The following is a 13791-nucleotide window of genomic DNA, read 5'->3' on the forward strand; positions in this document are numbered from 1 at the left end:
AAATATACTTTTTCCTCATATGTGATATATTAATGGGCTATGGATCTTTATTATGTGATTATTGGAGAGTCTGTTAATGTTCTATATAAAATTGAGATTGGAGATGATGCTCAAAGTCAGAGGTGCTTCAAGCCCAGGCCATTTATTCACAAGGAGTGAAACCCTGGTGTCTTGGTATTTTCTTTTATTTTGAGAGGCCCATCTTGGTTCTACCTCCGCCTGGATGATTCCTCACTGCTTCCCACTCTTCCAAGACGTTTCCTCTTGGAATCCCTAATGAACTGACAACATCTTCACTGGGCCATTTAATAATGATATGCTGCCTTTCATTGCGATCTCTCTCACATGCATTTCCATCTATACTGTACTGTAAACTCTTTAAAGGGAGAGAATACAGTTTATACCTTTGCATCCCACAACTTGCTACTGAGTGCAGAACACATAATTATCCTATGTAGGCAATGAACAACTGGCTACTGGTGTTTAATAAATAGTGGACTGAAATGCCAGTATTTGAGAGGTAACTAAAAAGTCTGAAAAATGAAACTTTGCTTCAGAGCCAAATCTGCCACATCCATGCTTTTGGATATATTACCTCTGCACACTCAAAGAGTCCAAAGAAAGGTCAACTTCAGTGTAAAAGTTGACATACTGCCCTTAAACTTTTCCAAGTTCCCAAGAATGTCTTTCAAACTTTTACGTTTTATGAACCTCTTTGCATGACTAAAAAATTCCTTATGCTACCTGTTAAACTCATTTCTACTTGCTGCTCACAGAATACCCCAAGTGGTCCCTTGAAATTTCTTCCAGAGAATAGTAGAGTGGGGCCATTCCATAGCAGAGCTAATCTGAAACTCTGAATAAGCCACAAACACCAAACTTAGAAGAACTATTTCTGCTGAGGAGCTAAAGACTATCATAAAGTGGAGAAAGAGAGAAAGACTGAGGAAAAAGAAAATGAAAAGAAAAAGAGAAGGTTTCAGTTCTGCTCCATGCTGAATTTCTGAAGAACAGAGAAACTTTATAAATCAGTCCCAACTATGCAAAAGTCAAAACAGAGACAAATATTATAAAAAACTATTGAAATAACTATTAATAATTATAGAATGACACAGGAAAGAAGATTATTGCATCGGTGAGAATTTTTACACCTCTTAAACCTGGGCAGTAATTCAGGATTTGACAAAGGGTTCATACTGACTTCTGAGACTAAAAAAAAAGTTCTTTCCCACAGATTTTAACGGGGAAACCCATTCAATGCACCCAAATCAGTTATTTTTAGAGACTCATAGAATATGAGATGCTGAAAGCAATTAATGAGATTTATAACTCGATTATTTTTCAAGAAAAAGTATCATGAAAACTACTGTTACTCAAAGTCGTAATAAATACACCACAGAGAATATCAGTGATATGTGAATCACGTCTCTTGTAGAGTAGTCAGGGATCTACTTAGGACATAGGATGGCACTGGCCCAAAGCTACAGGTGAACACTGTAAAGAACTGGCATTATTTTCAAGTGAAAAAACACCAACTGCCTACTATATACTCCAATTATTCTCAGTCAGGGTCAGATTTTTTAATGTCACTTCAAAATATTTCCGAAGGGTTACTGAAATGACAATGACCACTCGATATAACAATTCAACAGTTTCCAGTGAGAAACCATCAGTGAGAAAATTCATTTAGGATACACTGCCAGGGACATAATTCATACTTCATAACTGTAATTTTGCTACTGTTATGAATCGTAATGTAAATATCTGATATGCAGGATGTATTTTCATTGTTTGTGACCCACAGGTTGAGAACCGCTGCCTGAGTCTCTTTTAGTCCAGCTATTAATACTGTCTGCCCTGCTTACTACAAAGCAAAAGGGGAAGTATGATAAAGTTCTATGGCTTTACATGCCCACTATTTATTTTTACCTTTAATGGCCTAAGAGAGTGTATTTAGAATCTATTGATAGAGTAAGTGGTGATAATGTTTCCATTAGTGATGTTTTTATGGGTTGATAATTCAAAGATTGATCTCACTGATATGTGGAATCTGTATGATGGACAAAACAGAACCAGAGGCACATGGAACAGACTGACAGAGGTTAGCCAAAGAACACATATGAAGAGATTAGTGGAAGAACATATATGCATAGCCCAAGGACACAGACAACAGTGTGGTGATGGTCAGAGGAAGGGGGGAAGGAGACTGGGTGAAGGTGAGTAAAAGCACGGTGAGTTGTAGGGGGACATCTGTAATAGTGAAAACAATAAAAAAGTTAAGGAACTATAATAATTGGTAGCACATACCAAGAAGACAATTGGGCTTTAGGGTAAGGCAGGGTTTCACAACCTTGGCACTACGGATTGTACCAGGTAATTCTTTACTGTGGGAGGCTCCCCTGTGCATTGTAGCATTTTTACCAGCGTCCTTGGTCTCTATACACTAGATTCCAGTTGCAACTACACCCCCACCCCCACCCCAACACACACACACACACACACACACACACACACACACACACACACTTCCAAATGTTTCCTGAGGGGCAAAAATCATATCTGATTGAGAATCACTAGGGGAAGCGTTTATGTTACAAAAAATAAAGACAACAGAACTTCCTTTATATTAAAATTCCTGACTCCAAGGACTATGTTACTCTGTAGTGCAAAGATCAGGCCTCAACCATGCCAACAGCAAGGACTTCATCCTATTTTTAGAATGAACTCTGTCAAGTCATTCCAAACTTAAACCTTCTACAAGAACCATTCCAAAGCTCAACCACAAACTCCATTTTTTTGAGTGACTTTGTACGTACACTTAGGACATAGCATGGCACTGGCCCAAAGCTACAGGTGAACACTGTAAAGAACTGGCATTATTTTCAAGTGAAAAAACACCAACTGCCTACTATATACTCCAATTATTCTCAGTCAGGGTCAGATTTTTTAATGTCACTTCAGAATATTTCCGAAGGGTTACTGAAATGACAATGACCACTCGATATAACAATTCAACAGTTTCCAGTGAGAAACCATCAGTGAGAAAATTCATTTAGGATACACTGCCAGGGACATAATTCATTCAGCCTTTTTAAAAAACAAAACCCCTAATCTCTAAGATCTGCTACATGATCATGTTAAGAATAAAAACCCTGTGGTTTGTGATGGATAAGTGACATCACAAATACAGCATCTGATGCAATTTACTGGGTTACTCCCTCCAAATGATCTTTCTTCCTGGTCGACAACAGTGTTTTCATTAAGCAAAACTTTTTCGAAGTGTAGTTGGTTTCCTTTACAAAGCTATATTTTTGTGTGCATTTGAGCATATTTTAAAGATATCTCCCCCATGCAGTGAATTTGGGATAAAATGAAACCACCTAAATCAAAATTCTAGACCATGACAGGGAAAGAAAAAAGAATTATAGAAGGGAAGAAAAATGTCAGGTGGACAACTCTTAAAAGGACTGAAATTCCAACATATTAGAATACTGCCAAAATCTTTTACGTGTAATCAAAACTTTCCTTGCTCATAGGACACATGTAGATTTGATCATGAGTTCCTTAGAGAAGTGGCAAATGATGATGGATAAAGAAAAATGTTAGCCAAGAAGAAATTCTAGTATAATAATAGTTGATATTTCTCTAAGCTTTCAATCTAATACCTCCAAGTAGGAGGCAGGAGAAGAGAAAATCTGAAAGCAAAGCATCTGCTATCGAGTAAAAATGTGCTGAACTTTGAGATAGTTTGTGATTTACACATTCAAACTTAGGAGATAATATAAAAGGCCAATACTACCTTCATTTGTCTCTCATTAAAGGATAGGTTAATTGACCACATGGTGTCTCTGTCACTAGGACTAAATAAGTAGGCATATTCAAGTATTTCAGAAATCCTAACTCCTGGGATATTTTAGGTTGTTAGAATAGGATATAAGTCGCTTTCTCCATACCTCTAGTGGTTGAGCAAAAGAAAGATCACAGAAATCTAGAAAGCACTATATCCTATATCAGGACAGAGAAAGAAACCTAACTCTGGGTACTAAAAAAAGGGGAGACTCCAAGATGAAGAGAAATGATATAAAGACTACTAATGCTAGTGGACTGGTAATAACCTTGTAGGAATGGACGTCCATACATTTCCAAAGCTAGGTTATTGCACAAGGGACTCAGTTTTACCTATCTGCATCGCAAACCTAACTCGTGATCTAGAAGTACTTTTTCCTCCATTTAATGATAGACTTACATTCACAAGCAGATTCTTGGCTGTGGTTGTTTTGAGGCTAGAAAAAACAACAGGTTGAGTTGCTTCCTCCAGGATAAAAAGTAATTAATATTAGGATGGATGAGTGTAGGTGATGGGCAGAGTGGAAACTTTAGTAATAACAGAAAAAAGAGTAACATTCTACAGCAGTTTTCAACTGGAATGAGGCAAAACAGAGTATCAGTAGAAGATTGGGGCTGTGGAATTAAAACTAAATATAGAAAATTTGGAATCTGCACTATATAGAAATCCCATGGTTGCTGTTACTGATAGGAGGGTAAAGAAAAATGAACTCTTTCTCCCAGTGTGAGAGAAGCCGGTCAAGGGGAAGTGGAAATGCCCATGCATATCACTACCCTCGAAGTCTACTGACTGTCACTCTGCCCCCTGCAGTATATCCTTCAAAACTACAAATAGCAAAGAAAAAAAAAAGAAAAAAAAAAGAAACAGCCATAGCTGAATTCTGCAACTGAAATACAGTGTGTACTTATGTAACAAAGTAAGTTGACAGTGTGATAAAGAAAACACAGAACAAAACACAATAAACAAGAACAATGACAAGGAATCCAAAAGCACTTACAAAGGTGATCTGATTCAGTCCCATCTTTGATTATAGGAACAATACAACTGTGAGCATAATGGGTGTGTACAGTGTTGCATGCATTTGCAGAGTCCTTGTGTACACGCATGGAAAGGCAAGGACTGGATTTAATAAACCAGCTGTCTGATCCCCATTGCCATGTGAATCTGCCTTACCAAACGTTCGTGTGGATGCAGGCTACAGTAGCTGCTAGACTGTGGAATATGAGAAGAATTGCCCAGCATCCCTCCGTAGCCAGGCTGATTCATCCCACTGGAGGAGCTCCAAGGGTCACTGCTGTGATGGCCATCTGTAAAGGACAAAGAAAACCGTGACTCTTCTGAGGCATTCAGCCTTGCTTAACAGAATAGAGGTTTTTCATATACTTGAAAATGGCTGTCTCTTGTGCATTCATCTTTGTGTCAGTTAGCTGGTTACATCAGAAAAAAAGTCATCATTATTTTCCCCCAAATGACTGACTCTATATTGCTAAACAAACATAAATATTTAACATAGCAAAGTGTTCTTAGTAAAAAGCCAACTGTAAAAGAAAAACATTTCTACATGGAATTATGTTCAGGCAGCAGGGCACCTAATGCTAAAGGAAACATTTCTTAGAACTATTCTGATGCTACTTTCTATGAAAACTAACCAAAAAGTTAAACTGTTCCTAAATTTTGGGGTAAAAAAATACTTGAGACATTACACAGTTGGCATGTCTACAAGTTTAAACAGTATATAAAGAAATAAGTAATAATGAACAAGAACATCTCATATTTAAGACTGAATTTCATTTTTGTAACATATACAGTAGATAGAATTAAAGTTGCAATTACATTATGACATAGAGGAAAGAGAAGTCTTGAATATATCATTCTGAGTTTTTATTCCCTTTAAAAACATTTTTTGGTATATAGATATATGGCTATCTTAAGCCTTCAGTAGCAATTCAAAGAGTACACATCATAAAGTGGATAATGTCTACAGTCAATTTTGAGAGTCTGGATTTTATACAACTATCATGAGTTTAAAAGAGGTTTAAATTATCTTTTTATATCAAGTTAATCTTTTTGGAATACCATATTAAAAACATTCCTATAGATTCTCTGGGTCTATTGGCCTAGAACAGGGGTGGGCAAACTTTTTGACTCGAGGGCCACAATGGGTTCTTAAACTGGACCGGAGGGCCGGAACAAAAGCATGGATGGAGTGTTTGTGTGAACTAATATAAATTCAAAGTAAACATTATTACATAAAAGGGTACGGTCTTTTTTTTTTTAGTTTTATTCATTTCAAACGGGCCAGATCCGGCCCGCGGGCCGTAGTTTGCCCACGGCTGGCCTAGAAGTTACTATGGGAGATGGGTTTTGTTTGCTTTAGGTTTCTCAAATTAGGGGGGAAGAGCCCATGTTGCTGCTGGTTCTTTCAAGTTTTCCTTCTGTCACGTTTGACAAAAATCACTGAGTGCCAGATATATACCATGCCACCAGGTAGGTGTTAACTATATGTCAGGCATTGCTTTGTGAAAATAAGGTTATTTTCACCAGCCTTTTATTTAATAAAGGTCTTTTGAAAATGTAGGCAATAGGCAAGTTAAATCTAACACTGTATCTCATGAGCCTTCTTTTTTTCTGAGATTTTAAACTTAGAAGTTAGAATTCAGAAAACTGGAATAGTTTCAGGACAGAAAGGAATAATCTATAGATTTCTTAAGAACTATGCAAGCAAAATCAAGTCTGTGATCTTGATAATTTAGGAATTGTAACTAGAAGATGGAAATTAAAGTTAAAAATAAGAGGCTGCACAGTAGTAGGTTTAAAATATGCCCCTGACAGTCTCTGAATATCTTTCCCCTAAACAGCATGTTTCTCCAAGGCCTGAATTCCCGGGGCACTGAAGGAAGCCCATGTGTAATGGGGCCACAATGCACTGTTCCTGGGATGGTAATGTGAAAAAATCAGACTTTCAAAAGTTATCATTCATCTACTTTAGATTTAGCCCTGAGATTGAGGAAGTTTAGATGTCACACATGAAGTTCAGGACCACTAACTTTTCAAATAGATGGCATATATGACGAATAAATTGAAAATATATATCATTAAAAAGGACGCTTTTGAAACATTTTGACAACATGAGGCACTATATGGAAATACATTTCGGATTTGTTAACACAGAACACTCAACCCAATGTAGACTCATAAAAATACGTATTTTACATAAATTATGCTTTTCACAGTAAATTAATATTTATCACATCCCATGATCTTGGCATAATGTTGTTTTGAAAGAATAGAATTAGACATGTGCAAATTAATTGTGCTCATCATAAATGTCAACTCAAAAAAATGTTTTGGCGTGTTGAGTATTCATATGCAGAAAAGAAAATTTGTTTCCCATCCCTGCATGGTCTGCAGGGAGGAGAACCTATTGTTTTAAACTACCCCAGCTCCTTTGCAGTGTGCAGTTTAAGCAAGCCACCTCTGTGAAGGCAGGCAGAAGAAATCTATCCTTCTGTCAATTTTCTCCATGAAAATCTGCTTTTAGTGACGAATCCTTGAGTTGATAATCTTTGTAAGCACCAGTAGCACAACTAGCCACAAAAGAAGGTGCTGATGCCCATGGGGATATGGCTGCTTTTTATAGCTGAAGGGGAGGAGCCTTTTGTAATGGCACAGAACACACCCAAGTGACATGCCCTGGGGTATTCCTATGAGAGTTACACCTAGGACAGGTCACAAAGATAAAGGGTCCCTGTGAACATGAGCTCCATTATGCATGGAACAAATTCTCTCTATTCCTGAGGGACCCATTCAATTCAATTTTATAGATTTTCCATGGAATTTTACAAGTGAGCTAATAACCTAAAAGAGCTAACACTCTGAAGGGAAAGAAAATAAGTCCATTTTAATCAGAATGATTTTGAGTGTGTCCACTGTAATCTAAGCGAGACACCAGGCTGCTCCCCTGGCACCTGCAGCCCTAAGTAGGCTCCCCTTGCTGTGACATGGCCCTTCCTAGAGTAGCGCAAGTAAGGAAATCTCATGGCACTTGCCAAAGACACACTCAAACAAGGCTTCCACAGCCTGGCAGAAAGAGTTAAAGTTCTGCGTACAGGGGATCTCGGTCAATTCCATACCTGAATTTCAGAGTATTAACTTGGTAATATGATCATTGCGTTCTGACAGTAAGTGTCACAGACACATCAGGAATGGAGCTTAGCTGCATCCTCCAAACTCTATTCTTACAGCAGCTGCTGTCATTTCAACCATCTTGGTCTTTTTTCAAGCAGTAGACAGGGGCTGTGCTATCAATGGCAAGACTATAAACTCAGGGACCACACATCCACGGTAATTTAGTCAAAGACACTGGCCAGTTAGAAAAATAAATATGTTTTTTCAACCACAAAGTTATAATATTCTGCATTTGTCGAGGAAGAAAACTGGGTGTTTTGCCCTACATCAATTAGCAAGCTGAATAAAGCTTTGGCTGTGATGAAATAATATTCCAGTTTTCAGATAGGTCACTTCACTGATCCAAATGAGATGCTTGTTCTTACCTATGAAACAATACGTGGCTAAAATTTTAATATAAAGTTATTTATAATAACAAGTTGTCCCCTGGTATGTTAAATCCAAGATGCTCAAAATATACACTGAGTCCAAACACTTCAGAACATATACACACACTCTTCTTGAGGGTGAAGATGCTGAAATGGTAAGTCATGGAAGACCATCCTCCAAGACATCGGTTCTTAGTAAAGCAAACCAGTCTAAGCTTAACGCATCATTGCTGCAGGGGCTTTCATTTAAAAAACAGGTGTTAGTAAGTTTTAAGTCGTTTATTTGTAATGAATGCATGACCGTCAGTATTCTATACTTGTCTACTATTCCACTTCTTGGGTATCAGTTCAGCAGTCACTTGCCTCATACATGGCATGACAAGACCCAGGAAGACTCTTCGCAGTGATTTCTGGTTAGGGGAAGAGACAGCTTACCTTGCATGAAGAAGGAGCTAGGGAAAGTGCTGGCTGCTGGTTTCGAGGAAGGGTAGCCTGGCGAGTCCCTATTGTAGTCGGCAGTGCTTGCTGATGGAGCATAAACCTGAGGAAGGAGAGGCGATTTAGTTTGGCTGGCTGCATGTTCAAGGTCCACAACAATATAAGAATCAGGCACACAGTGCTAAATGTCTACCATGTGCATTCTCAATCGATGAAAGCCTAGAAACACTGCTCCTTTCTGAAAAACAGAAGACAACCCCTTGCCCTCAAATACTCAGTACATTTGTGTGACTGGGAGACTGGATGTGATATTTTCAAGTCACAGGCAAGAATATGTCTAGTTATAAATTTGTTATATAATACCAATACGGTGATCGTGGGAGTTTAAATATCCTTTCTTTTTAAAAGCATAGGTGGCCCAAGAGCACATGAAAGGTGAAAACAGAAAGACATGCACCAAGATTCTCCCATTTTAAAAAATGTTAGCTTTCAATTGCAGTTGGCATTCAATATATTATTAGTTTCAGATGTACAGCATAGTGGTTAGACATTTATATAACTTACAAAGCTTCTCCCCTTTTACTCTACCTTTTAATTAAAATTTTCACTTCTGAGAGAAGGAGAAAACACATACACTATTCAAACCAAAGAAAGTGACAAATATGTCTTGGAATATTATTCCTATAGTGCCAGCTTTTTGCAGAGATGCATGAACAAGGCCACTAAGAGCCAGTTCTACATAGACCACCAACAATCAGTGTGCAAAGAAGGGGGAAGCCCTCCTTTATAGTTCTTCTTATATTTCTGTGTGCCGTTAAATCAAAAAGTGTGCCAAAATCCCAATTTGCTTACATTTGTTTACTAATACTCATGAGATCTGGGGAACTGGGTCTTTATAAAAATAACCAGTGTATTTTTCTCTTTATGTTTCCCTTAAAGATGACAGCATACTGGAAAGGCATAAATTCATAAGGTACAGTTTAACTGTAATTGATTTTCCCCTTGCCTTTTTTGCTAAATATAATTTTTTAAATCCCCATTTTCGTTTTCTCCAGAAGTTCCTCTCTCCAGATGGTGGGGGACTGAGCACTGTCGTCCTCCTGAGGAAACGGATACCTCCCTCCTCCATTTTGAAGCAGCAGCGCTCACAGAATTGGCAGTGAGCCCAACTGAGACTCACAGGTCACAGTACAAGAAAGAGAAATTCACCAATAAAAAGGCAACGGCAGGGTTACCAAAAAAATAAAATAAAATAACTCCCCCCTTTTTTACAGCACACATCAAATAAACACCCTACGATAAATTATATAATTGCTCTCAGAACACCATGAATCACAAACTAAGTATTACTATAAGGTTTAGAATTTCACAAAGGATAGGTCCACAGAGACAGATGTGGAAAAATATGCATACACATACATACATCAAATAAATGCTACATATGCCCCACAGTGCCCTTGAAAATTGGGAGGTCCTGGAGATTGAACAAAACAAAAACAAACCAGAAAAACCCATGTGCAATTTAGAAAACAAGGATTTTTCCTGCGTCATGGTGGGAGAGAAGTCCTATATTTCACAGGCTATATTTCATTTTCTTTTTAAATGTTCTTCATATTTTAAATGTATAAATAGCTATTGGCTTCTATTTTCAAAGGCCTTACAATAAGGGGGGAATTTTTTAAAATATATTAAAGGGACAAAAAATAAAACTTAACCCAGGAATCCCCAAACAAATTAATACTCTCAGTTCTGCAAACCAAAACCCAGTATTTTCTTGAGAACTATACAATTAACAGTTTCAAAATGCTCCTAAATGTATTCGGAGAAGGTCTTAAATGTAGGGTAAAAAGATAAAAGAAAACATTACCTTCTAGAAAAGGGGGAAATTGGAAATTAGATCATCTCATTCCAAGAAGAGTATGAGCATAATATGACTATAATATATCTATCTACAGGCCATTAGCCTGACAGCTATTTGGCCAGCCAGTGTTAATATATAGTACTACGTGTTATCGCCAAATTTCAGAAATTAATATATTTACTATAAAACTGAAAATAAACTCTAACTCATTATTAAACCATATTTTAAAATAATGGAAATAACTCACTTTAAGATAATAGTTTAGTTTTAATTATATATTTCACTACATTATCCTTAAACATGTACTAGTATATTATTATATCAACATCATTTGATTGCTCCTAAGGTTAATTTTTCCCCTCCTAATTTGGATGGAATTATTTGTTAATTCTTTTGTGAAATAAGGACAAAACTTTGGTAATTTTGTTCATGTATAAGGAAGTTACGTTGATTACCAATTATGATCAAGCTTAAAGATCTGTGGGTAAGATCATTTACTCCAAATTAATAAATGCTACCTGCATGAAAAAGAATATCGATGTGATTTAAAAAGTTCTTAGGGCATCTTATACCATCCGATTTGTTTTTCTGGTGTTGTAGCCAAATGATGACTCTTTAGACAAGACAGAAATCTTTGTTAACAAGAAATGGACCATTGTTTAATGGCTTTAAAAAAAAAGAAAATTTCTGCATATTTTATAAATTTTCTTTACATCATAATGTAAAGATCAGGTATAATGTCATTTACAAACTTCATCCTTGTCACTGCAAAAGTTATAAGTGCTCTATCTATTTGTTTATACAAATAAATATCACACAGAACTTATACTTTTAAAAGAAGAAGAAAAAAAATTATTTATTTTAACTATAAGAAAATTCAATAAAGAAATGATCAAAGCAGCTGCTAACAATATGTGACTTGATCAAACTGCACCGCTATCAACTGCTCTTTATTTTCCACTTTTTAAAGGTTACTTTCTTTAAAAATAGAGACGGAGGTATCAGATAATATTGGTGAAAACAGAGTGATCATAATGTTCATACTTCAGTTATCCTTCATGTTTTCATCTTTAACAACCTAGATGATCAGTGAGCTGCTTCAATATTTTTAGTTTAGTCAACTATTTTGCCAATTTCTCAACCAAAAGGCTTCAGAGGACAGGTGTTCAATAGAGATACTAAATTCAATAAGAAAAACTCACGTCATTTAATTTTAATTATTACTATTCTATGCAAATAGAAAAATGATGTAGACATTTGTTAAATAAGATAACTTTTTACTTAACAAAACAATAACAAACATCAAATAGTTGGAATCATTTTTAATGACTAACACCAGAAAATCAGTACAATGAAAAATAGAATTAAAATCCCAAACTCTAGTTCAATGTACTGAAGTGACTCTCCACCAGTGAAACACGAGGAAAGTCTAAAGGGAAACAAAAATCTACATTTAGTTTTTCTCTGATACGGTAGCTTTGATCAAGGTGACTTTTGGCATCCCGATTCCTCCCATAAGAGTGACTGAAGAAGTGAAAAACTTTTGTTGCAAAATTGGGAATGGGGAGACTTGGCCATAGCTTATAGGCGACAGCCTTTTAATGAACAATTTGTTGAATAAAAGCTTCATGGAACACTAATAGCAAAGTATAGTTACTATTCAAAGTAAACACTACATCTTTTCCTTACAATCCTGAATTTAAATCAAAACCATGAATATAAAAATCCTGAGTTTAACAAAGCTCTCTAGATAAGATTAAACCCCGAACTGATAAAAACAACGAATGTTTTCATATTTACTTTTTGTTGCACCCGTAGAAGTATTACTATTGTACATTAGCTGTCCCATCCAATGGTCCTGATTATCCTTTGTGCAGCCATCAAAGAAACAATAATATGACACATGCTTTTAAACTAGAACCTCTGCCTATTAGAAAAGAAGAAAACTAAACAAAAAGAAAAAAGAAAAAAAAGAAGGAAGTAGCAGCTCCTACTTTTTATAAATTGAAATTTATAATTATCAATACAAGGCTTATTTGGCTATAGTTTGTAGAAATATTCTTGTGGGGTCTCATAATTACCTTTAAGAAAATAAGATATGATATGGTATATTCAGAGTGAAACTAGAATATGTTCATGGTATTTGCCTCCTGAAATGGGAGCTAAACTGAGGAGATCAAGTAAAGTGGCTACAGCTCATGTATAATGGGTGATAGACAGTGAATTACACAGTCCACCTTTAACATTACTTAACATTACTACCCCTTTGAGAGTCTGCATATATCTGAACATATAATTTCCAAAGAGAACATGTAATTTCCAAAGTTCAGAGTAACTAAGACAGTGTGATCAAAACTTTCAGACCCTTAAAAAGTGGCTATATGCTCCATGGTGAATAGAAAAGAGCAAAGCAGAATTATGCCTCAGATTCCCAAGTGCCAGAGAGGCTCGCTTAGCAGCTTCAGACCTTGGGAGATTTCACAAATATTCTGAAGTGTGGCAGTTAAACACTCAAATGCCAAGAGTTTGTAGTGTGTGCCTGATGTTTTCGGACCGGGGCATAAGCTTTGAAGCTTCCTAGCATCTAATGGGGAAAAGTTCTTAGATGATCAGCTCACACTACTTAGCCAACTGGATTGGACCCTCAACTCTTACAATATTGTTTGAAGGACGTGGGTCACAATAAGAGAAAAGTACGGCCCAGGGGCAGTGATCCCTCCACGTGTAGAAGATGTAAATGGACACTGTAATTGGCCTATGAGACCAAGTTAAAGATACTAGTATGTTGCTAGCTGATCCATAAAGCGAGGGGAAGATGTACTTAAAAGAGACAGTCTCCCGGTAATACAGAAACAGGTTTGGCAGGATAGGAGAAATTACCCAACTCTGGAACCAGATCAACTCTTTTCAAATTCCAGCTCTCCCAATTAGTTGTGAGGACAAAACAAAGCAATTTATCTCTCAGAGCCTCAAGTTTCCTTTGTCAAATGAGGCTATCCTATTCTTATTGTGAGGATCAGAGAAAATATCTATTCAGCATTAGTACTAACATATTGTAGTCACTCCATAAATGATAGTATTATTTATAT

At 36.6% G+C, this 13791-nt stretch overlaps 1 protein-coding gene across 24 annotated transcripts in view; it reads right to left on the reverse strand.

Moving 5' to 3' along the window:
* The window catches only part of TCF4 (transcription factor 4), a 338045-nt gene that overhangs the window by 46207 nt on the left and 278047 nt on the right, over window positions 1-13791 (reverse strand). For all 24 annotated transcript variants that reach the window (XR_002828866.1, XM_014454380.2, XM_006087108.3 and 21 more), the window contains 2 exons: window positions 8839-8944; window positions 5021-5154 (listed from right to left, as the gene is read on the reverse strand). Coding sequence is in view for 23 of the 24 variants with exons in the window: in XM_014454380.2 (XP_014309866.1) it covers window positions 5021-5154; window positions 8839-8944 (240 nt within the window). In the remaining variant the exon portion in view is untranslated. The remainder of the gene's footprint in view (window positions 1-5020; window positions 5155-8838; window positions 8945-13791) is intronic.

This window comes from Myotis lucifugus, unplaced genomic scaffold (assembly GCF_000147115.1).
Source record: "Myotis lucifugus unplaced genomic scaffold, Myoluc2.0 scaffold_36, whole genome shotgun sequence".
Classification (NCBI taxonomy): Eukaryota; Metazoa; Chordata; class Mammalia; order Chiroptera; family Vespertilionidae; genus Myotis; species Myotis lucifugus.